The 23,199-nt window shown below is 54.5% G+C and overlaps 3 protein-coding genes across 6 annotated transcripts; 2 read left to right on the top strand and 1 right to left on the bottom strand.

Moving 5' to 3' along the window:
• The first annotated feature begins 1,043 nt into the window (after nt 1-1,043).
• NR2C2AP (nuclear receptor 2C2 associated protein) lies at nt 1,044-3,107 on the top strand. Its single transcript, XM_059389503.1, has 5 exons — nt 1,044-1,366; nt 1,536-1,626; nt 1,859-1,964; nt 2,040-2,108; nt 2,383-3,107. The coding sequence occupies exons 1-5, from the start codon at nt 1,329-1,331 to the stop codon at nt 2,496-2,498; spliced, it is 420 nt and encodes a 139-aa protein (XP_059245486.1). The 5' UTR covers nt 1,044-1,328; the 3' UTR covers nt 2,499-3,107.
• RFXANK (regulatory factor X associated ankyrin containing protein) lies at nt 2,554-8,539 on the bottom strand. 2 transcript variants are annotated; one of them, XM_059389501.1, is made up of 10 exons: nt 8,463-8,539; nt 7,611-8,215; nt 6,966-7,160; nt 5,390-5,473; nt 5,186-5,251; nt 4,876-4,976; nt 4,579-4,704; nt 4,153-4,219; nt 3,696-3,776; nt 2,554-2,780 (listed from the first exon to the last, which is right to left on the bottom strand). In XM_059389501.1, exons 3-10 carry the CDS (start codon nt 7,150-7,152, stop codon nt 2,710-2,712), a joined length of 783 nt encoding a protein of 260 aa, XP_059245484.1. In that variant the 5' UTR covers nt 7,153-7,160; nt 7,611-8,215; nt 8,463-8,539; the 3' UTR covers nt 2,554-2,709. The 2 variants fall into 2 exon arrangements, with proteins under 2 accessions (XP_059245484.1, XP_059245485.1); XM_059389502.1 differs by having other exon boundaries at nt 8,423-8,500.
• Nucleotides 8,540-8,563: 24 nt separating this feature from the next.
• Nucleotides 8,564-18,707, top strand: BORCS8 (BLOC-1 related complex subunit 8). Of its 3 annotated transcripts, none has more exons than XM_059389506.1 (6): nt 8,564-8,660; nt 11,386-11,498; nt 11,975-12,039; nt 15,877-15,987; nt 17,280-17,355; nt 17,712-18,707. In XM_059389506.1, the coding sequence occupies exons 1-5, from the start codon at nt 8,624-8,626 to the stop codon at nt 17,311-17,313; spliced, it is 360 nt and encodes a 119-aa protein (XP_059245489.1). In that variant the 5' UTR covers nt 8,564-8,623; the 3' UTR covers nt 17,314-17,355; nt 17,712-18,707. The 3 variants fall into 3 exon arrangements, with proteins under 3 accessions (XP_059245489.1, XP_059245487.1, XP_059245488.1); XM_059389504.1 differs by having other exon boundaries at nt 17,708-18,707; XM_059389505.1 differs by lacking the exon at nt 17,712-18,707 and adding an exon at nt 17,594-17,701.
• The last annotated feature ends 4,492 nt before the right edge of the window (nt 18,708-23,199 follow it).

The following is a 23,199-nucleotide window of genomic DNA, read 5'->3' as shown; positions in this document are numbered from 1 at the left end:
TGAAGAAAGGGGCTGGATTCTAGATCATTCAGCTAAAGCCAGGAACCTGCAGCCTCCTGCCAATGGCTGATCTGTCTCAGAACCTTCCATTCATGCAGCAGGGACAGTGTCCTGCCTTTTCCCAAACACCTTCAGGCCCAGGATCTTGCTCCATATATTTTATCTAAAATCATGGTCTTTCACCCAACCGGGCCTTTAGTTATGCTGCTCTCCCGCCTGGACAAATCTAACCCCATTTTTCTTACCCTGATAAATTCCTGCCCACCCATTAAAGTACAGACACAATATCTCCTCTCCCAGAAAGCCCTCCCTCCAGGTAGAACCCCTGGTCTCCCAGCCCTATTCTCTTTCTTGTTCAGCCCTCGCCACATGAGTCTGGGGGTGAGTGTGTCTAGCTGTGTCTTACCCAAATCGGGGGGCCCCTCAGGTGGTGGGCTGGAACCAAGGCCTTTCACAGTCCCCAGCACCACCCAGCACAGAGCTGAGCAGTAGGGAGCAAGTCATTTAGTAAATCAGTGAACCAAATATTTAGCATTTGTGCAATCTGGTTTCGCAAACCCCTGTTCATCCTTCAAAACCCACTTCACATGCCCCGCTCCATGAAGCCTGTCCCAGGCAGCATTTACTGGAAAGAAAGATTTGGAGGCTAAGCCTGTGTTCCATCTGAAACACGGGAGGTTGATGAAGACTCCCTGCACAGGCAACATCGTGGTCTCTTTCTCGGCTCTTCCTTTGGTCCCTGGGAGGCAGTGAGATGCGAGGCAGCCTTAGCAGTTACAGAAGGGATTTGGCAGACCTCCCCGGGTAGGGAGACATCATTATAGTAAGTCTCTCAGACTCCAAAACCAGTGCTCTATACCCACAGGCACCAGAGACTGCGAGCCCCACACACTCGGCACACAGTATTTTAGATGCCCGCCTTCTTCCTCCAGCTCCAACGAAAACTTAATCGGGGGATGGTAACCCTTTAAGAGGCGGGCACGGAGGGGCGGGGCTCAGATTACGTCCTGCCCCGGGAGCGCAGGCTGGGCGGGTCTGAGTCACACTGCGCCTGCGCGGTGTCCTCGTGGTTCCGGGTCTCGCTTTGGTTCTCGGAGCTGTTTGCCGAGAAACGGAGGCTCCGAGCCTGAGCAACCTCCCGAAACCCACATGAAACCTGTTTCCCTTCCTTAACCCTGCTGTGAAACTCTGGCCTCGGGTCACTGGCAATTTCTTTGAAACCCTTGCAGAATCGGGTGTGAAGGTCGTGCCGCCGTGGCTGCGTTGGCGCCGGGATTCGCACACCGGCTGAAGTCAGCTCTGAGACTGCGAGGCTTTGTGGAGTCGAGATGACCCACTCTTTGGTTTGTCCAGAGACAGTGAGCAGGTGAGAACCTAGGGTTGGGGCAGCGGCGGGCGTGGCCCTTGAGTCCAGCGTTGACCGAGCTGGGTCCGCCGGGGAAAGCTGGAGGGGTGAGGAGGGGGCGGGCCCCTTAGTGGGCGGGGCCTCGGTGCCGCGTTCAGTCCCTCATTTCTCCGGTATTCTGTGCCTCCAGGGTAAGTTCAGTGCTGAATCGCGACACCCGGCAGTTTGGAAAGAAGCATCTGTTCGACCAGAATGAGGAGACGTGCTGGAACTCGGACCAGGTGAGGCACCTCTTCCTGGGGACTCCACCCCTCCCGTGAATCAGATTCACGGAGAACTAAGGAGCACTTGAGAACTAAGGAGCACTCCTGCTGGGGAGTCAGGCTGGCCAAGGAGGGAAGGTGTGCCAACGCTCCGCCCCCCACCCCACCCCACCCTAGACTGTGTGAATGGGACGGGAATAGCAGGGCTCTGAGCAAGTGATTGTGAGCCTGTTTCCCTGTCTCCTTCCAGGGCCCCTCCCAGTGGGTGATACTAGAGTTTCCCCAGCGCATCCGTGTCTCCCAGCTGCAGATCCAGTTCCAGGGGGGCTTCTCCAGTCGCCGGGGCCACCTGGAAGGTACTGGAAGGCTCTGGAAGGTGGGGGTTTGGGAGGGACACCCCAGCCTCACACCTACCCCTTTCTCTGCTGCAGGTTCCCAGGGAAGTGAGGCTCTTAGCAAGATTGTGGACTTTTATCCCGAGGACAACAACTCCCTTCAGATATCCTGCCTGGGCCTCTGGGGTGGCAAGGTGGGGGGATGGGAGGTGGTCTGTGCTTCTGAAAGCTATGGACCCTGGTGTATGACCTTGAGTAAGTGGGTTCTGGGCCTCCACTGCTTCATCTGTAAAATGAGCTGGTGGTACCCTGTTCTGTGTGAGAGCTTCAGAGGGGCTCAGAATGTGCTGGGTCATGTGGCACACTGGTCATGTCTACGCTGGGCCTGACAGATGGGAAATGATGAGCTACCTATCTCCCTTGACTGCTTGTGCTCACACCTTCCCTGTGCCAGCTGCCGAGGTGGACCAGCTGAAGGTGACCCTTGAGGACGCCACTGACTTTTTTGGCCGAGTTGTCATCTACCACCTGCGGGTGCTGGGGGAGAGGGTGTGAGATCCCTGGGTAGCTGACTCCTCCAGGAGGCCCCTGGGGAAGCACAGTAAAGCCCTTCAAGTTACGCACACAGAAGGTTTATTGGTTCCTCTTGGGAAGGATCCCCTCCCGCTGTCCGTCCAGGAGCTGCCTTTGAAGCCAGTTCTGGGTTTCCCCAGCTCTGGGTCAACTATTTTGTTCCCTGAGTATCTGAGTGCCCAGCAGGCAGTCTTCACTCAGGATCTGCGGGCACCAGGTTGCTCTGGAAGAGTTTGAGGATGTGGTTCTCGATAACCTGTTGCACTGGAAACAGGACAGGGGAGATGTGGCCCATAAGTCCAGTGGAGGCTGCAGAGGCACCAGCCAAATTATGCACTTTCCTGGAGGATGAGCTGGGTTTTCCCACCGTGAGAACTGCACCTGCCTCTCAGGGAACAAACAGGGATCTCCAAACCCTGGGACATGGATGGAGGATCTACTTCATACATGGGGAAATCCACACTCTTCTTCACAGAGTACAGCTGGGAAAACTGAGGCACCCAAGCCAGGAAACTCAACTTCCCCATGGTTTGTAGAAATGCACTTTGGGATGCTTTTTAGGGTCATAAAAATAATCTTTACCAAACAAAATTGGTGACTTGTGACTTGTACTAAAGGATGAGAAGGACCATGAGGAATGATTTCTGTCCCAAATGGGATAAATCTCAAAGGAATCCCTCATTGACCCCAAGGGGTTGGTTCTGTTAGGCTCTCTCCATTTTGGAGATGGGGAAGCTGAAGGGGGAAGTAGAAAATCAAACTGGGGTCTGCCTATGGTCCTGCTCACACCCACCTCCTGCCATGGAGAGGGTTGGCCTCGGTGAGCCTGTGCCTTGTGGCCCAGCCCCTCCTTGATATTCTCATCCTGCCAGGCCTCTGCATGTACTGTTCCTCCAGCCAGGACACCATCCTCCCACCCGTCAGGCCACCTATCATGGGGCTGGGCCAGGGCTTCCTGTGGGCCTCCCAGCGCCTGTGTGTATCCCATGATGAACCCAGTCGCTGACCCATGTCAGCCTCCTGCACGTGCCCAGGCCAGGTACACAGTGGCACTAGATATTTGCTAACATGAATGCTCTCACTGCTAGCATCTGACATAACTAAGAGAGATGTCCTGTGTACCCCTTCACGGTCATCCTGCCTACAGCACACTGTTACCACCCCATGTCTCAGGCTGACCTTTCCGATATCCTAGGGCTACGGCAAGATCCATTGGGGTATAGCCAGAGTCAGCCTCAGTGGTGAGATCAGCTCCTCGGGCTGCAAAGCAAAGCAGGTGCTACGAGAGGCGGGGGTACCGGGAGCCCAGAATGGGGCATGGCGACTTGGGAAGTCCAGGGATCCCTCACAGGACAGCCACAGGCCTGCTGTTTGCCCATGTGGGCCTGGATGAGAACCTGGGCTCTCCAAAGAATGTGGCCAACAGCATCCCCACCTCCAGGGCCCCTGAGGCACAGAGGGTATGGATGTTCAACCTGGTCAGCCAGACCCCCATACTATCCCACCATCTCCTGTTCCCAAATCAGTCCCCTGGGAAAAGCAGATCATGATCACTCATTCCAAGAGCTGTTCAATCAGCTTGGACCCCTCCCTGGACCTCAGGATTCCTGTGGGGCCAGCTGTTACTCCCACTTACCCAGCAAGGCTTCTACACACTTCACATGGTTCCCACGCACGGCGTACAGCAGTGGTGTCCCTCCATTCTGTCAAGGACAAGGGCAACCAACATTCTGTCTTTTCCAGTTTTGCACAACACCCCCAACCCTCTAATTTAATGTGGTTCCTCCTCCTACTCATCACCTGGTCTAATTCCTCCCTTTGGGTCTCAGCTTAGATACCCCTTCTTCCAGGAAGCCCTCCTTGACTTCCCTTGGCTATATAGGCTACCTCTGAGCTCTTGGAGTTGCCTGTGTGTCTGCTATTACAGTGTTATTCACTGTAATTCAGCTGACTGTTTACGTATTGTCTTCCCCCCGAACTAGGAGCTCTGCGAGGTCATGGATGGGTCTGTCTTGTGTTCTGAACACCTAGAACAGGTCTGGTACCCTGCAAGGTGCCTCACCCAGTCGTAGATGTTGATGTCCACATCACGCTCGAGTAGCAGCCCTACGATGTCTGTGTAGCCTCCCATGCTGGCCAGTGACAGGGCACTTTCCCGCTCCTTGGCCAGGATGTGGGGGTCAGCACCCTGCAGTGGTGGTAGCGGGGAGCAGAGGGAGTGGTGATGGGATGGGTGGGGGCATACCCTGGAATCCTGGAGTACCTATCGCAGCCCCATCTTACAGACAGGGCACCAGCAGACTCGGACCCCAGCCCACCCTCCAGTCTCTGGGAAGCCCTGAGCTGGGCTGGGACGCACCCACTCGAGCAAGAAGCGGACAGTCTCGATTTCTCCAAAGGCAGAGGCCCAGATGAGGGGGGTGAAGCCATGCTCGTCCGGCTTGTTGATGAGGTTGTCGCCTGGCAGGAGGGGGGTGGTACCACTGGGATGCACCCCTGCCCACTCTCCCTAGTGTGGCGGGAGCAGGGACAGGGCGGGTGGCTGGGGTCAGATGGGAGTGGGAGTTACACATGTGGACACTCAGGTCCTTTCAGTACCCACATGCCTACCCCAGCACATGTGGTCAAGACGGGTATAGACACACCAGTGGACTCATGTGGACACACACCTTTCCTCAGATGTTCCTTCAGCTGGCTCAGCTCCCCTTGGGCTGCGAGCTGGTGGATGGACAGCGCTAGGGGCCAGAGAGAGGCAGAGTCCTCACCCGTCCTGTCCCCACTCCGTGCCTCTGTTTACCCCACCCGAAGTTGCTCCCCTCAGCCCCCACTATTCCTACTACTTAGGGAGGCTGAGGGACTACAGGCCCACTTACAGTCCAGGGTGGCCGGCAGGGCAGAAACCTCATTCCCCCGTTGCCGGTTGGTGAGGGTTGTGGAATGCTTTAGGGAGCTGCTGCCTGGAACAGAGAGGAAGGGCCTCAGTTTTCAGCTACCAAAGATAGTGCCCCACACCATTGTTCACTCACTCTGCCCTCCTGGATACCCAGATGAGCCTTTCTCCTCTCCACCTGGTGATGTTCTGGGCAGATGAGACAGTCCCTGCCCTCAAGGAGGGGACAGAATAGAAAAATAGGTGTTCAGGAGCTATGAAAAAGAGAAGAAAACAGAAAGAGGGGAGGGCAGGGGCTGAGTCCCTTTTAGACAAGGTGGTCAGGGAAGGCCACTCCGAGGATGGGATACCAATGGAGAGCTTGGTCAGTTGAAGAAAGCAGCGCTGGGAAGAGGTGGGAGAAGCAGGGACCAAGGCCCCAAGAGGTACTGAATTCGATGTGTTCAAGGATTCCAGTCCAAAGAAGTCCTTGGGTCCTCCACAGGGTCAACAGAATCACCATCTGTCCCAGCAATTCCACTTCTAGGTATCTGCCCCTAAGAGTTGAAATCAATGGCTCAGACAAAAACTTGTACACCAATGTGTACAGCAACGGTAGTCACGATCGCCCAAAGAGGAGCAACCCTAGTGTCCATCAGTGGGTGAACGGATAAACAGAATGTGGTCTGGAACGGACTGTTATCAGGTCAGAAAAAGGAATGAAGCACTGACATGCTGTAATGCGAACGAACCTCAAAAACCATCATGCTGAGGGCTTCCTGGCTGGCTCGGTTGGAGGAGCCCGTGACTCTTGATCTCGGGCTCGTGGGTTCGAGCCCCAGGTAGAGATTAGATAAACAAGACTTAAAACAGAAAACCATCATGCTGAGCAAAAGAAGTGAGACACAGGGGCGCCTGGGTGGCTCAGTGGGTTAAGCCGCTGCCTTCGGCTCAGGTCATGATCCCAGGGTCCTGGGATCGAGCCCCGCATCGGGCTCTCTGCTCAGCAGGGAGCCTGCTTCCTCCTCTCTCTCTGCCTGCCTCTCTGCCTGCTTGTGATCTCTCTCTGTCAAATAAATAAATAAAATCTTTAAAAAAAAAAAAAAAAAAAAAAAAAAAAAGAAGTGAGACACAAATGACATGTATGATTCATTTATATGAAATGTCCAGAACAGGCAAATCCCTAGAGACAGAAAGTAGATTAGTGGTTGAAGAAGGAAGGGGAGGAGGGATGGAGGGTGACTACTAATGGGAATAGGGTTTCCTTTTGGGGTGATGGAAATGGTCTGTAACAAGAGATAGAGGGGGGATTATCCACACTGTGAAAGTACTTACTACCACTGAATTGTTTGCAAGTCTCCTTAAAATAGTAACTTTTATGTTACGTGGATTTAAGCATCATATATACATATATATTCATGTATGTGTGTGTGTCTATGTACCTATAAAAGCAATCTCTCACTGGGTGGAGAGAGAAGACACATGCTAGGTAGAGAAACACAAAGACAGAGGTCCTATCTGGGGCCTGACATTCCACTGTCCTAGAGGCGGAAGGAGTCCAGGGGAAATATCCCACCTACCCTGAGGTGAGGAGGCACCAGCATCCGGTTCAGGATTCCCGGGCTCCAGAGTGCAGGGGAAAAGACTGAGCACCACAGTGTCTGAGCCATCAGGAGCCTCATCCCCAGGATCTTCAGGGTCCCCAAATTCGGGGATAGGAAGCTGCTGGGTCCCACCGAGGTCTTCGGCAGGCTGGGTGGGCTCCATGGGGGAAACTGGAAGAAGCATCAAAAGGGGAGAGAACAATACTTATCAACAACTCCTATTGAGTAGGCACCTACAGCATACCCAGCCTTGCACAGCGAGGGTGGCTACACTCCTTTCAGGTCCACTCCTCCATCCTACCCCCAACCAGGACACATATAACATGCCTAACTTAAAATGGGGTCAACTCTCTGGGTCCGAATCCCTCCACTTATAGGCCCGGGCACATGATTTAACTTATCTGAGCCTCAGTTTCCTCAATAAAATAGGGAAGTGATGTCAAAATCATGCTTGTAAACAGCTAAGCTGGGGGCCTGACACACGAGCAGAGCTTAATAAACATTCCCTGTAGTTATTTGGGGGGGGGGGGGGTGTCCCCGGAACGAGTGAGTGTTCAACAAAGATGTGATTGGTCCCATCCCCACCGGCCCCTCCCAAACAGATCCAAGAGGTCCACTCACCTCTAACGAGCCTCCTCTGTCACCTCACGCCGCAAGGCCGGGTCCCCCAAAACTTGGGGGCCCAATTCACAAACTTTTCTCCTCCAACTGATACAGGAGGGAGCAAGCTAGAGCCTGGACCCTCAACGTCCCCGTTTCTTCTGCCGGGACAGGGAGCAACTTGATACCCGACCACTACCCCCACCCCAGAGTTCCCCCACTGCGCCTGCGCACCCTGCCTCCCCAAAAGTGCCTAAAGGCGAGAGCAGAAACTGCTTCTGGCCCTTTAAGGCTCAAGGGAGGGGCGTGGTTTCCGCTGGGGGCCCGAGCACTGCTGTCGCACTTGCGCGTTCTTGCTTCGGCAACTCCGGAGGGAGCCCGGCCGGGTCAGGAGGGATGGGTGGAGCCTCAGAGGGCTCCGAGGATTTCATTGCGCCTGTCTTCCGTCACTCTTTCCCAGCTCCGCCCACAGGTTTTTCCGGAGCTCGTCTCTAGGCTCCAGTTGAGGCCGGATGGGTGGGGCTTTCTCCGGTCGGATGGCGGTGGGCGGGGAGCAGTCGGGGCGTCAGGGATTTAAAGGGGCGACACACCGTTGCACCCGTCCACAACAATGCCCTCCTTGCGTCCTGGGGATTACGAGCATTTGTAAGAATCTAATGGCAGCAGAAGGGGTACAGAAAGACCGTTTACACAGCCCGAAGTGGGCAATGTCTGGAGCGTTTCCCCAATCCGTCTGCCCCCGGAAAAGGGAATTCGGGAAGGGAGGGTACCCTTGCCTCTCCCTGTCTGGGTGTCCCTTCTGGAGCTTCAGGGGGTTTCCGCCCCTTCCTCACCCGCCCACCGGTGTGCCTCCTTCCCCAGTCTCTCACTCACGGCTTCTTTCCAGCCTGGTTACAGAGAGGAGTGGGGAAGGCGGGCCAATTGACACCGGAACTAGAATGGCATAGCGTTTGGTTTCACGGGGTGGGAGGTTTAAGTATTCTTCCCCAGCGCCCGATTTCCGCTTCCGGTCTTCGGAACGGTCCGTGGTAGCTATGGAGGAACCGGAGATGCAGCTCAAGGGAAAGAAAGGTGGTGCGGAGCCCTGGGCTGGGCAGCAGGGGGACCCGACAGAGGGAAGAAGGGGGCAGTGGCTTGGAGGGAGCATGCAGGGGAACTGATTGAACTACCATTTAACCCTGGCTTGGCCGATGACTAGTTTTTTTTTTTTTTTTTTTTTCGATGACTAGTTTTAAAACCTTTAGAAAGTCTCCGTCCCTCGGTCTTGTCATCTGTAAAATGGGGTGTATAGCAGTCTTTCCTGGCCCCGCATAGGTTTGTTGTGAGAATTAATTGACCTGGTATTTGTAATGCATTGGAAGAACGCCTGGGACTTGGCAGTCGTGCGTATTATTCCCGAATGCATTTACGCTTTTGTCTAGCTTTACATTAAAATATTTGTGAGTCACGCGTTTACAAATTACCAAGTGCCAAAAACGATTTTTTTAAATAAATATTTTATTTATTTATTTGACAGAGAGAGATCACAAGTAGGCAGAGAGAGGAGGAAGCAGGCTCCCTGCTGAGCAGAGAGCCCAGATGTGGGGCTTCATCCCAGGACCCCGGGACCATGACCCAAGCCGAAGGCAGAGGCTATAACCCACTGAGCCACACAGGCGCCCCGTCAAAAACGATTTTTAAATCACAAAGGTTTTTGGTATTTTCTTACACCCTTTTTATTTTAAATTTTTTAAAAGATTTTATTTATTTATTTGACAGATCACAAGTAGGCAGAGAGGCAGGCAGAGAGAGGGGGAAGCAGGCTCCCCTCTGAGCAGAGAGCCCGATGCAGTGCTGGATCCCGACCCTGAGATCATGACCCCAGCCGAAGGCAGTCTTACCCCATTGAGCCACCCAGGTGCCCCTACACACGTTTGTTTTCTAATTAATTATTTAGATGGCACAAGTACATTTCATTTGCAAGGACACTGAAGGGTAAGCTGTTCTCATTTTCAAAAGGAGGAGGACTAGGAAGATTTCAAAACGAGGATTCCAAGTTTGGAGATGGCAGGATGGGCTGTGCCCTTCTGAGGGCGGTAGTGAGCTAGACGGACTGTCACTAGCCAGACTCATGCAGAGCCTTCCCTGACTGTGCCCCTCACCCCCCATCAAGGTTCTCTCTCATCTACAGCCCTATGCTGGTCAATAGCAAGGGGCCCATCTGTGTAACAAACCTCAAGGTGGGTGCTATTATTCCATTTTACAGATGAGGAAACAGGCTCAGAGAAGCCCCTGCCCTCCACTCCAGAGTCCAAGCTTTGATTTTTTTTTTTTTTTTGTAAACATATAACCTAATAAAGAATGAGAATTTAAGTGTAAGAAAATGAGCAAGTGCTGAGGTTGAGAATGAGGTGGAAGGGCCATCAGATTAAGCTTGCTGATCAGGGAAGGCCGTGCCCAGAAGGTGACATTTGATCTGACACAGAAGGGGTGAAAAGAGGTCAGTGAGGGAAGGGCGGGTCAGTGGCAGAACAACAGATGCAGAGGCGCCGAGGTGGCAAAGTGTTCAGAGCTGTGCAGCAATACAGCAACTCCTGGTCACACAGTATTTGTGGGTATTTAATTTAACTGAAATTAGGTAAAATTTAAACTTCATAGGGTGAGCACCACGTAATGTATAGAATTATTCAATCACTACATTAGTACACCTGAAACTAATATAAAACTGTATGTGATCTATACTGGAATTAAAATGTAAAAAAATAATAAAATAAGATTCAGTTTGTGAGTCATATTAGCCACATTTCAAGTGCTCAGTAGCCATATGTGCCTAGTGGCTACATTATTGGACAATTATAGATTATAGAACCTTTCTGTCATCTCTGAAAGTTCTTTTGGGACAGTCCTGGCAGTGTTCAAGGAACACTTTGTGTTCCGGGAGGCCATTGTGCCATGGGTGGAGGGTGGGGAGGACAGGGAGGGCAACAGCAGGCAAAATATACAGAGCCTTATGGGTCATGGTAAGTTGAGTGATTTTCTGCTGTGGCGGATGGGAGCCATGGGAGGATTTCAGACAAGGGAGGGAAAGACTTGATATGGTCATTAGATGCTCACTCCATCTGTTGTGTGGAGATCAGACTGTTGGCAGAGGGGGAGCTGGGAGACCAGGGAGGAGCTGACTGAACCTGGTATCCAGGTGGGAGGTGGCCAAACCCAGACCAGTGGGTGTGGTGTAGTGTAAGAAGGGATGAGGGAAGGGGGCAACAGGATAGGGAGGAAGCTGAGCAAGGAGTGCTGTCAGGTAAAATTCTCAGCCTGATCCTTCAGGAGGACTCAGAAGGATGAGGTATACATTGTCCCAGCAGAAGGCATGGGGCATGATTTAATATCCTTTCATGGTCAGTCATGACTGAAGGCCATCCAGGGATCTGAGCATCCAGGCATTTTCAGATGCAGTAACTGGTGGGTTCCTCGAAGAAGAATCTCAGATTTGTATCTTGGGATACAAGGAAGGTGAGGGGGTCCAAGTGGACAGAAGCAGGCTTAGGAGGGGAAGGATCGTGAGTGCCCCGATGGGTTAGCATCATGATTAATTGAGGCCGTTTTGTGACCATCTCCTTCCACCTATCCCTGGGGCCACAGGTGACCCAGCTCCTGGACAGTCCCTGCTCTAGCTGGATTCATGAATTAAGTAGTCAAGAGTCTTACACATTGTCTCCTTGTGTCTCCCTACCCTTCCCCTTGTTCTGCCACCACCACCCCCACTCCCCGCCCCGGCCCCATCAACTCCTACCCCAACTGTCGATTCCCGATCCAGTCACAGACAAGTTCACTGAGAGCGTCTATGTCCTGGCCAACGAGCCGTCCGTGGCCCTATACCGGCTGCAGGAGCACGTGCGCCGCTCTCTGCCCGAGCTGGCCCAGCATAAGGTGAGCCCCAGTTGCTCCTGTCCCTGTCCTCCCTGAGAGTCCTCATGTTATGAGCTGAGACCTGCTCTGTGGAGCAGGGGCTGTTGGGGGCGGAGTCAAGGCTGGGACACCGGCAAGGAGGCAGAGGGTCACTGAGACAGGTTGGGGCCTTGGGTGGACAGACTTGGAAGAAGAGGGCAGCAGGATGTGCATTAGTTGTGACCTGTGTGGTGAGAAGGGAGGAGGCAGCTGCACGTGGACCCGAGGGAAAGGTGTGCTGGGCAGAGGGAATAGCCAGAGCAAAGGCCCCGAAGCACGGTAGCCAGGTGTTCACAGAAAGCCCAGACTGGTGGGGCAGGGGATCTGTAGGAGGAAAGATCGGGATGGAGGGGGCTGGTCTCTGTGGCCATGGTGATGGGTGATCAGGTGCTCCATCCCAGAGAACTAGGAGGATGGAGGTGGGAGCCCTCTCATTAACAGCTTCCCATCCCCCACAGGCCGACATGCAACGGTGGGAGGAGCAGAGCCAGGGAGCCATTTACACAGTGGAGTATGCCTGCAGGTGAGCGAGGTGGCCTCCCCACTCCCGGGCTGGTCCCACTGTGCCCCGGGGTCAGCTCTTGGGCATTCAGGCACATCACAGCCACCCGCCCAGTGAATCTTGCCCTGTTGAATGCACCTGAGTTGGGGCATGTGCATCTCGGCTTACCTGGCCACACAGCGGATTCCAGCACAGGCAGGTTCCTCTCACCATCGCCCCAATCCACATGTGCCTCAGACAGGCTGCTTCGGGAGTCCCTCCCCATGTGGCACAGGGTGGTAATGGTTTCAGGGAGGTGCTACCTGGGCCAGGGAGCCAAGGTCTCAAGGGGCATTTCCCTGCCACAGCCAGGACCACAGACTGGCTAGTGGGGTGAGCAGCAGCTTGGGGGGAGAGCCAAAGCACAAATATGGCTGTTTATTTTTAAATTTTTATTTTTATTTACTTATTTTTTAAAGATTTCCTTATTTATTTGAGAGAGAAACCACAAGTGGGGATGGGGGGCAGGTGGAAAGGGAAAAACAGGTTCCCTGCTGAGCAGGGAGCCCAGTATGGGGCTTGGTGCCAGGACTCTGGGATCATGACCTGAGCTGAAGGCAGATGCTTAGCAGACTGAGCCACCCAGGCACCCCTTAAATTTTTATTTCTTTCCAATTTTTTTTTTTTTAAACTTTAAGTAGGCTCCACACCCAGTGTGGGGCTTGAACTCACAACCCTGAGATCAAGAGCCCCAGGTTCCACTTAGTGAGCCAGCAAGGCGCTCCTCCAGTTTTTTATACTGTGTAACATACACAAAATGTGTCACCTCGACCATTTTTAAGTGTACAGTTCAGTGGTATTAAATACATTGATAATGCTGGGCAGCTGTCCCCACCATCCATTTCCAGAATTTTTTTCATCTTGCAAATCTGAAACTCCTTGGTCAACCCTAACTCCCCTTCCCCTCTCTCCTAGGCCCTGGCCCCCACCATTCTGTTTCCTGGTTATGAATCTGGCCATTTGAGGGACCTCACATAAATAGAACCTTCCAGGATTTGTCTTTTCATGTCCTCTCCTGTCCCTCCATGTGCTGTCCCCCGGGTCTACCCATGTGACAGCCTGAGTCAGAATGTCCTTCCTCTTGAAGGCCAAGTGCCATCCCACTGCGTGGAGGCACCACGTCTGGCAGTGGACTTCCGGGTGGCGCCCATGCTCTAGCTTCTGTGGAGAGCGCTGCTGTGAACGTGGGTGGACCACTGAATCTCATTCTTCCTATTTTGTGTTTAGCTTTGGCTAAATCTTCAGATCCCTGCCCCCTTCCCAAGGGAAGGATGTGTGAGAGAGCCAAAACCAGCAGGCAGCGTTCCTTGTCATCCTTGCTCCTTTGCAGGTCTCGCCTCCCGCTCTTCTGTTGGTTCCCCTGAATATGTGTAATGGCCTGGCTCGTTCTGTCTGCCTCGGGAGCCCGGCAGTTTTGTTTAGAAGTGCTGCTTGTCCCTTGTGCTGGCTAAGTCATTTTGGTGGAGGCCAGAAATCCCAGCCGTTCTCATCTGTGGCACCACGGGCTTGGCCTGCCTGTTCCTGTTGTGTGGGCGAGGGCTCCTTGACAGGCAGTCCTGCTGCCAGGGGCACTGAGCTGTGTGTTCTGCCATTAGCAGCCTGGACTCCTCCGCTGGGACAGAAGGCAGCCCAGACAGATGGCATCTTCTTGAGGCTGATGGCCTCAAACACCCTCCTTGATTAGCTCAAGGAAGAGTAGTAAAGAAGTAGAGGACTTTCTCTCTCACAGCTGCCAGACAGCTGCCAGACCGCTCCTGGACAGCCGCGAGGAGGAACACATCAGAATCTGTACTTTGTCCCGGTTCTTCTAGCCGCCCCATCTAGCACAGGAGTCTGGGCTGTGGGGGACTGTTCACACTCAGATTTTAATGCAGCAAAATGAAATAAAAGATTCAGCCCTTCTGTCTCACATAATCATATTTTAACTGCTTAGCAGCCAAGTCAGTGGATAAAGATGTTCCAGAAAGTTCCACCGGGCCATGCTGAGCTAGACAGGAGGCTGGAGTACTCTGAGTGCTTCTCTTGAGGGAGAGGCAAATTTCTGTCTGCTAAGAGACCAGGTTTCCTTTTAGGGACGTGAAAGAGCCCTTATCTTCTAGTTGTTCAGAATGCTTTACACAGTGTTAACGGTGTGAAATTTAAAGTTACTGAATTGGGGTAAACTATTCCATAGGGAACTTAACAGTGGAAAGTTTTTTATCAAGGTGGGCAAATCCTAGAGCTGACCGCGTTTGGTGGTGCTAAGATGAGCAAGCTAACAGCGGGTATTGGCCAAGGCTCCTCCCCTCCCCCCCAGACCCCCCTTCACCCCTGCCACCCCCCACCCCACCCCTGGCTTTGATATCTTGGCCATTTTCCAGCAGATTCCTGACTGATAACAAGTGGGAGTGATTTCTTTGTCTTTAATAGAAGAGCTTTAAAAAGACACTTTTCATTGTTCCTGCAGCTGTTATGCTGGTGACTTGCTGGCATCAGCAAGGCCCTGAGTGGCCTGGTAAATATTTTCTGCAGTACTTTCAGAAGGGCCACTTTCCTTAGACATTCCTCAGTGTGGTACCAACATGAGGTTAGCACAGCTTTGCCATAGTGCCCTCCCACCCCCATTTGGTGGTGAATTATTCTAGTTCCCTCCAGACTCAACCTCCAGAGCTTTTCATAGTTGAGTTGATAAAGCTTTCTTCAGAGGCAGGAATAGATTATATGAGAGGAAAGCCAGGATGTCTTTGAGGCCATCTTTACAGGCTTATAGCTTCTTCAAAACATTAGGTGATCTGGGGTGGCTGGGGGGCTCGGTTGGGGGGCTCATTCGGTTAAGCATCTCCCTTTGGCTCAGGCCATGATCCTGGGATCTTGGGATCGAGCCCTGAGTCAGGCTCTTTGCTCAATGGGAGCCTGCATCTCTCTCTCCCTCTGCCATTCCCCCTACTTGTGCGCTCGCTCTCTCTCTCAAGCGTGTGCGCTCTTTCTCTCAAATAAATAAAATCTTGGGGCACCTGGGTGGCTCAGTGGGTTAAAGCCTCTGCCTTCGGCTCAGGTCGTGATCCCGGGGTCCAGGGATCGAGCCCCGCGTCGGGCTCTCTGCTCAGCAGGGAGCCTGCTTCCTCCTCTCTCTCTGGCTGCCTCTCTGCCTATCTCTGTGAAATAAATAAATAAAATCTTTAAAATAAATAAATAAATAAAATCTTCAGCCAAACAAACGAAACCATGAGGTGACCTGGCAGCAGGCATGTAAAAGGTGCATCTCGGGGCACCTGGCTGCCTCCGTCGGAAGAGCATGCGACCATTGATCTCAGGGTCATGAGTTTGAGCCCCATGCTGGGTGTAGAGAGGACTTAAATGAATAAATAAATAAGAATTTAAAAGTTGCTTCTAGGGGCGCCTGGGTGGCTCAGTGGGTTAAGCCGCTGCCTTCAGATCGGGTCATGGTCTCAGAGTCCTGGGATCGAGTCCCATGTCGGGCTCTCTGCTCGGCGGGGAGCCTGCTTCCTCCTCTCTCTCTCTGCCTGCCTCTCCATCTACTTGTGATTTCTCTCTGTCAAATAAATAAATAAAATCTTAAAAAAAAAAAAAGAATTTAAAAGTTGCTTCTAGCCATCATGTGTTCTATTGGATGGATGCCATCTACGCAGGGCAGGGAAATTGAAACTTGAAGGCCACGATGAGCCCTCGGGGAGGAGGTGCCTGAATCCGCAGGGTACTTGCTGGCCCTGAGCCCGTGTGGGCCCCCAACGAGCCTCTGGTAGGGAGGATACATGGGCAGGCCTGGGACGGGGAGGGTAAGGCAAGTGTGGCACTGACCGGTCCGTCCTCCCGTTTCAGCGCCGTGAAGAACCTGGTGGACAGCAGCCTCTACTTCCGCAGCGTGGAGGGTCTTCTCAAACAGGCCATCAGCATCCGGGACCACATGAACGCCACTGCGCAGGGCCACAGGTAGCTCCGGGGACCGCCCGCTCCTGCTGCCCTCAGCCTCCTCGCTGTGAGGACCTTTGCTGCTCAGCCGGGAACTGCCGCTTCTCGCTCCGCTCCTCCGACAGCTCCTTTTCCTCATCTCACGGTGTCTGGTGGCTTCCTCCTGTCCTTCGGCATCTGTAGCGGGGACCATTCAGCCACTCAGCTCCTAGTCCTGAGCTCTGCTGTGGGCCCGGCCCCGGCTGGGGATGGGGGACACGGCAGTGACCAACACTGCGTGCTCGTGGTCTCACAGGGAGGCACACAGCGACTGTGTAAACACAGAACAGATGAGAGCACTTCACATGCCTGCAGGAAGGAAAGGGAGGTGGGAGCAGAGGCCTGCACACTGTGCAGAGGTGCAGTGGGGAGGGTGCTCCAGTTTTGACAGGGGTGAGGCCAGAGGCCCTGGGGCTGGTGTTGGAGGAAGGGCTAGGAGGTGGGTGTGGCTAGGAGGTAGGTGTGGCTGCCCACCTTGGGGTGGGCAGGGGCCCCGGAGCTGAAGGAGGCTTCAGACCCGGGACCAGATGGCCTCAAGTCCTTGTGCCCTGGAAAGAGTTTTTGTTTTCATTGTCATTTTAACATAATAAACATGCATTTGAACCCCCGGGCATGTGCCGTGAGCTGGAGCTCGACTTTGAGGTGTGTCTGGCCCTTGCAGTTTGGGGCTCCGGCGTGCCTGTCCCCCACCAGACATTTAGAAAGAAAGAAGGAAAAAATCTGCATCACTGTTGCTGAGAACTGAGACACAAGAATTGTCAAAAACAAAAAAGCCCCGAGGATGTGTGAGAAGGGGCTTGCGGCTCTGAGTTAGTCCCACGTACCTGTCTCTGGGTTCCTTCTGCTGCAGGGCAGTGACAGCCGTCCAGATGAATGTACTGTGTGGTGTTACACACGGCACCCTGGACACAGTAGGGCTGCAGAGGGCCATGGCTCTTGACTCTTCACTCATGGTCCGCTGAGTGCTTTCGAAGGCCTTGCTTGTGCCTGCCGCTCTGAAGATGCAAGTGCTTCCGAAAGAGGCCGGAGCCACTCAGGTGCTGCTGCCGCTTCCCTGAGCAGGCCCTGTGGCTTTGAAGGGCCCGGGCCTGCGTGAGTCCCCGCCATGACCTGTGAAGTCGGTGGCTGGGCCCATGGTTACAGAGGGTTCCCTGAAGGCTGTGGCCGGGGTCTTAGGGGACTAGAGGGTGACCCAGGCCCATCTCCAGCCTGACTGAGCAGGCCCAAGGGGCTCTGACCTTGGCCTCAGGGGCGCTGCACATGTTTTGTTCCAGCCCTGAGGAACCACCCCTGCCCTCCTCAGCCTGATCCCAGAAGAGACTTGGAGGTGCTTCGGCCCCTCTGACTCAGGTCAGTGACAAGTGGGGTTGTGAGCCTCTGTCCTCCGTGTTCTGAACTAATCCACCCTGTCTGTGTCCCAGAAGGGACCTGCTTGTCTAACCGCTGGGGCTTTCTCCCTGGGGCCGGTAGGATGCTTTCCTCAGTGCGAGGCTTCAGGGTCGTAGGAACCTTGAGGCCTTCGCTGCTCCAGACGTCATCAGCCTTTCTCCCTCATGCCCTTTCTGCCATCTTCCTGTCCCTTCTCCAGACCACAGGCCCTGTCTCCACCCCACAACACACCTGCCAAGACAGAAAGGGGTTCCCATGTTTCTCCTAGCCTGCCACATGCCAGCTGTCTGCTTTACTCATGCTGTTCCCTCAGGCAGAGCCCAGCATGGCCGTTACCCACCCAGCTCAGGAATCTCTGCTCCACTGCCGACCTGCTGTGTGACCCTGAGGAGGTCCCTCCCCTCTCTGGTCTCTGCTGTTCCCTTCTGTCAGAGTGGTTCATCAGGCAGCAGAGGGCGCTGCTGCCCAGTGCCGTGTGTTGTAGCCGTCAGCTGCTGCACTCTCAGAGTTCGATGGGGCTGCCCAGTCAGAGGTGGCTTTGCTCACACGTCTGAACATCGACCAGTGCTATCAGCTGTTGGGGCTCCAGTTCTCCTGTGCCCAGCCTCCCTGGCAGGCCTGCCCAGGCTTCTCTGGAGACCAGGTGCCAAGAGGGCAGCCCCAGTGTACCTGTGTTCATCCAGCATCTTCTTGCTTCCCCTTGTGAATGTCCTATTAGTCAAGGCCAGCTGCATGCTATTCTTTGCCCATGGAGGACAGACCCCGGCAGATGGGAGGCCTCTGAGGGACTTTCTAGCCCTCAACTCTGTATCTCTTAAAGCCCTGCTCATTTGCTAGCCACAGTGATGGCACACTGGGCTTCAGAGGCCCTCTTGGAGGGTTGGGGAGGCATGGGTGCAACAGGGCCTTCCCAGCCCCCGAGCAACAGCCCCTTCCCAGACCTAAGAGGCAGCAGAGCTCATGCCTGTGCAGTCAGAGTACTCAATGAACGCCTGCTGTGTGCCAGGTTTAGCTCTCTGTCTGGGGGTACTGAGGACTTCTGCAGGCTGTGGGATCGCCTATGGGGCATCTGGGAGGGCCTGGAGCCAGAGGGGCTGCCCAGAGGCTCAGCAGCCCACCCAGGGCCCTGCACCAGGTGCCCGCCAGCCCTGGGTTCACACATCACCTTCTCTCTCCCCTCCCATCTCTTTGCCCCGGTGCCCCTCCCCCACCATCCAGCCTCAAGGCTACTGCCCTTCCGACAGCCCGTGTCACCTGCCATCCCTCTGCTGCTGCAGACCTTTCTGAATAAAATGCTCTGTGGCTCCTCCTGATCCTGCCTGGTCCCTGCAGACCCTGGTCCCTTCCTCTTCGAGTTGCTGCCCATTGTCCCTCACAGAGCCTGCCATCCCCACTTTTCCCCCAGCACCGCTCCCCACAGGGTGGTTCGTGACCTTTATAGCATCAAGTTCTAGTCTCCCCTGGCCTCTGACTTCACCTGCCTTTCCAGTCCTGGGCCTGTAGGCACGGTTCCCTTTTACAGAAGAGGAAACAAGCTCCAGACAGGTGAGACGCGGTCACTGCCGTTGACCAGAAGAGGGAGTCATATCCAGACCATCCAAGCCCTGGGTTTCATTTCTCCCAGTCCCACCCAAGCTCCTGCCTCAGGTGCTGTCTCATCCGGGTGGCCGTGCAGCCCTGAGGGTCTCCCACCTCTCCCTAACCCTCGCCCTTCAGCCCAACTAGAGCTGGGCCTCTGGACACAAGTCTGGGATCTGGCAGGGACTAAAAACCAAGCAAGTGTGGCCAGCACATTCCTCTTCTGCCCAGAGCCTCTGGGGGCCCTCTGTGAATGTCTAGAGACAAGGCTTTGCTGCTCCTCGACTTCTACCTGCCCCCCATCAATCAGGGACACGGTCATGGCCACAGGCCTGCAGACCAATAACTGCCATCCTGTTAAACCTGATCAACCACCCACTGTGCCTGGCACCATGCTGGAGCTTTTGGAAGGCTCATCTTTTCATCCTTCATCCTCAGGCAGCCCTGTAAGGCAGGTGTCACCCACAAGTACAAATGGAAAAAGAGCCTTCCAGAGGTGGCATGAGCTGTACAAGGTCAGTGGACTCCAGTCTGGCTTAGTCCCAGCCCTGTCTCAGATGCTGTGTGACCTGGACCCCAGACCTGGGCCTCTCTGGTCCTCCCTTTCTCCACCTGGACAAGGAAAACTGGCTTGGACCTTCTCTGCAGGCTGAGGCGGACATTTATGTGCCTGCATGCGTGGCCCACATTCTGTCTTGAGCAGAAACGCCTACCCCAGACTCAGGCCATATGGCAAAGCCACCTTCAATTACAGGGGTGGCCGTGGGACACTGGCCTGGCCAATCAGAGCCTCCATCTCCCAGGTCACTGTGATGGGGTGGACATGAGCGTGTGACCCGGTGAGCGGTCTTACCCAGGAATTTTGCTGGGAAGCATGGGAAAGTCACCATCTTTCGTGAGGGTCGTTGAGCTAGGCAGATGGCAGACCAAGAACACTCATGGGGTCTTGGACCCAGCTGTACCCGACACTAGCAAAACTTGATTCTTCAGTTTCATTAGTCTGCAACTTACCATATTCACCAAAATTGCTCCGAGTCCATTTCTGCTGACTACAGAAGAGCCCACACTGACTGCTATGAATGTCAAGGCTGGAAGGTCATGGCACAATTTGCCCCCCGCTGAGGCCAGCTGTGTACTGGTGCAGTGTCCAGCACCACATATCGGGGAGATCAGAATGGAGTCGTCTGTGGGGTGGAGTCTGGGTGGGTCCCACACCCGCTGCTCTGAGGGGATCCCCACACCTCCCTTGGTGGTGTGGGTGGTTGGAAGAGAGGGGTGGCAAGGATCGGGGCACCCTAGGGGGGAGAGGGTCCTGGTGGGGTGTCAGTGTTGTGGAAGAGCCTAAGGGCCTAGGACAGGGTTCATGAACACAGGAGGTGTGGGAGAAGGACTACCTCCTACTGCCAGGAAATGGGTCAGTTCTGTCTCCTTTCTGGGGTGTATTAGGGGCCTCATTTCGCCATCCTGCCTCCCCGCTGCCCCCAGCTCATTTTGGCGGCGAGGGAGGATCCTTAGGGCCATCCCATTAATGGCCTTGACTGGTGTGTGGCACCCCAGAGTCACTCGCCCTCTGTTGGCCAACTCTGAAGGCATTTCTTGTCCAGCTGTCCTTCTACCTGTCCATCAAGCAGTCATTTGTCCAGCCAACCTTGACTGCCCTCTGTGGGCCAGGCCCTGCCCAGGGGATGCCCTGGTGAGCAAGAAAGCCCAGCCCTTTCAGACCTAGGGGTCAGACGGACAGCCAAATGAGTTCATTGCATATACTCCAGGGGCTGCCGTGGGCTATTCCGTGTTGTGAACTAGGTGGGCATAGTCGTGGGGTCCCCCAGACCCTCCCAGGGCCCCCTTCATCATCCACGGTCCCTCTCTGCGATCTCCCCTAGTGATTAATAAATAGTCTTCTCCATTCAAAGAGCAGGACTGGGCTGAAGACCCCTTCCACTCCCTGCCTGGGGGCTCTCCATGTCCCTGGTTTATTTGCATTTCATTTGCATGTCCCTCTCTCACTTCCCACCTAGAGAACGTCCACACCCACTTGGCCACCAGGAGGCACAAGAGGCAAAGACTTGGTTAGGCCCCTGGGCCTCCCAAGTGGTCATCCCCACTCTTGGCTGTTCCTGGTGGATATGTTGTGATCCTCTTTACTTTTTCACCCCATACGTCCTCGCTCCCATTTTTCAGAAAGTGAATTAGGGTTCCATGAGGCCGGATTACCCAGCAGAACCTCGCACCAACCCCTATGTGCTCCTGGGCTGTTCTGGCAGTCTCCCCTCCTTGCCAAGGTGGAGGTGTGGGCATTCCCAGCCCCGATTCAGTAGGATTTGCTTGCAGGACAGCCCCAGAGACAGGAGGTGGGGGTAGCTGGGAAAGAAGCAGTGAGCAACCTGTGCCATGGGGCATTCAAGCAAGAATCTAGAACCCACGAGGGTAGGAATGACCTGAAAAGGATCTCAGCTCTGGGTGAATTGTGAGGCCACCCCAGGCTCTCTCAGATCTGTGGATGCGGTAAAAGGAGGCACGAGAGAGCAGTGGCTTGCCCCTAGTTGGCCCACAGTGATCAGGATGGGAATCAGACTTCAGTTTTGGCTTTTTGTCCTTAGCCCCAGTCTAAGTTCTGTTTTTTATTTCAGTCCTGCTCTATACTCCCAGAGGGCCCTACCCCTAGGAAATTCCTTCCTAGTTCAGCCACATCCCCCAGCAAGGTCTTACCATGCCTCAAGCTTGGTCCTCATGCGCCTCCATCGCTCAGACCCTCTCCAGGTCTCTTTAGTTCTTCAGGAAACCCTTGGAGACACCCTTTTGGTATGACTCCACACAGGACCTGTCCTGGAGGAGCCTCCACAATGGGGGAAACCGAGTCACACACAGACATCCCCAACTGCCTGGGTCAGCGCTGGGCTGGGAAGAGGAATGGGGGTAGAGGAACCCCAAATGGGAGGAGGGGGCATTGAAGGCAGGCCTCGAAATGATTCCAGCCTCTAGGAGGAGGGGCTGCTATTGTCCCCATTTTTCACATGCGCAAACAGGCTCATGGTGCAGTGACCAGCTTGAGGTCATGTGGTGAATGGAAACCAGAGCTGTGGTGGGGACCCAGGCTCTCTAACCCTGGGCCTATCTACGGGGTCACACTATACTTGCCATGGCGGGTCCTTCAAAGCCACCGCATCCTGACATTGTGGGAGAGGATCTGGAAGAGGGAGAGGCGGTTTTTCCACCTCCATCCTATCTATCTTCTCACCCCTACCTCCACCTCCCCGCATCCCCCATTGTCCAGGCCCCTGCCCAAATCCCCCTCTGTGACCCTTTGTACTCCCTTCTCCCCCCCCAGCAACCAAGGGTGTCCCCTCATCTGAGAAGACTGAGGTCGAGACTTTGACTGCCCTGATGGGGGACGAAGGTTCACGTGGGATGACACAGCCAGTGATGGGGGAGGGTACAGGACAGGAACTGGAGTAAAGACAAAAAGGAGCAGTTGTTAGAGGAAACAGTATGAATGGTAGAAGATGGGACTGGCCAGAATAGGAAGGGGGAGTGGAACAGAGTGGGGGGGGGGGGGCGGGGGCAGGAACATGGGGGGGAGCCCTTGTGGTGGGAGGGGGCAGCGGGTGGGATGCATGGGGGTAGACCCAACCAGCTCAAATCAGGCAGACCCTTCCTGACACACTCTGGCTGTTCCCAGAGCTACTCCAGCTGCTGCCCTCACGTAACCAGAGCCTGCCTGTTGCATCAGAGGCGGGCGGGCAGCCACGGGTAAACAGAGCAGCCCTCGGGGGGCCCGGGGCTCCCCAGCCACCTCCACGCTCCCCAAGCCTTGTTCTGTGCTTTGGAGCCAAGGCAGAAGCCCCCATTCTAGCCTGGGCTCTGGTGTGTTCTTGGGACATCTGAGCATTTGGTGTGGAGCATTGTGGGGGAGCCCAGTGGGGCAGAGGGACAGGACCCCTGGTCCCTATGTTTCTTTGACAATGTGAACCCTAGCTTATGTCTAAAGATGAAAGCTTTGCCCATGTCACAAATGGGTAGATTGAAGTTTGGGGAGAGGCCTTCCAGAACCCCAGTTCCCTGCCTCAGTGTCCCCCACACACTGACATCTCTGCTTGCTCCCCACAGAGTCCAGGAGTCTAGCTATCTCCTGCTATCTTCCAAGAAGGTGGATACCAGGCAGCCATTGCAACCCACCTGCTCTCCCACTTTATCTACCCCAAATCCCCCCCAAATCCCTCCCCCTCC

This window comes from Mustela nigripes, chromosome 2 (genome assembly GCF_022355385.1).
Source record: "Mustela nigripes isolate SB6536 chromosome 2, MUSNIG.SB6536, whole genome shotgun sequence".
In the NCBI taxonomy this organism is placed as follows: domain Eukaryota; kingdom Metazoa; phylum Chordata; class Mammalia; order Carnivora; family Mustelidae; genus Mustela; species Mustela nigripes.
Note: the sequence above shows the minus strand (reverse complement) of the source record. Positions and strands in the feature narration are given on the sequence as shown.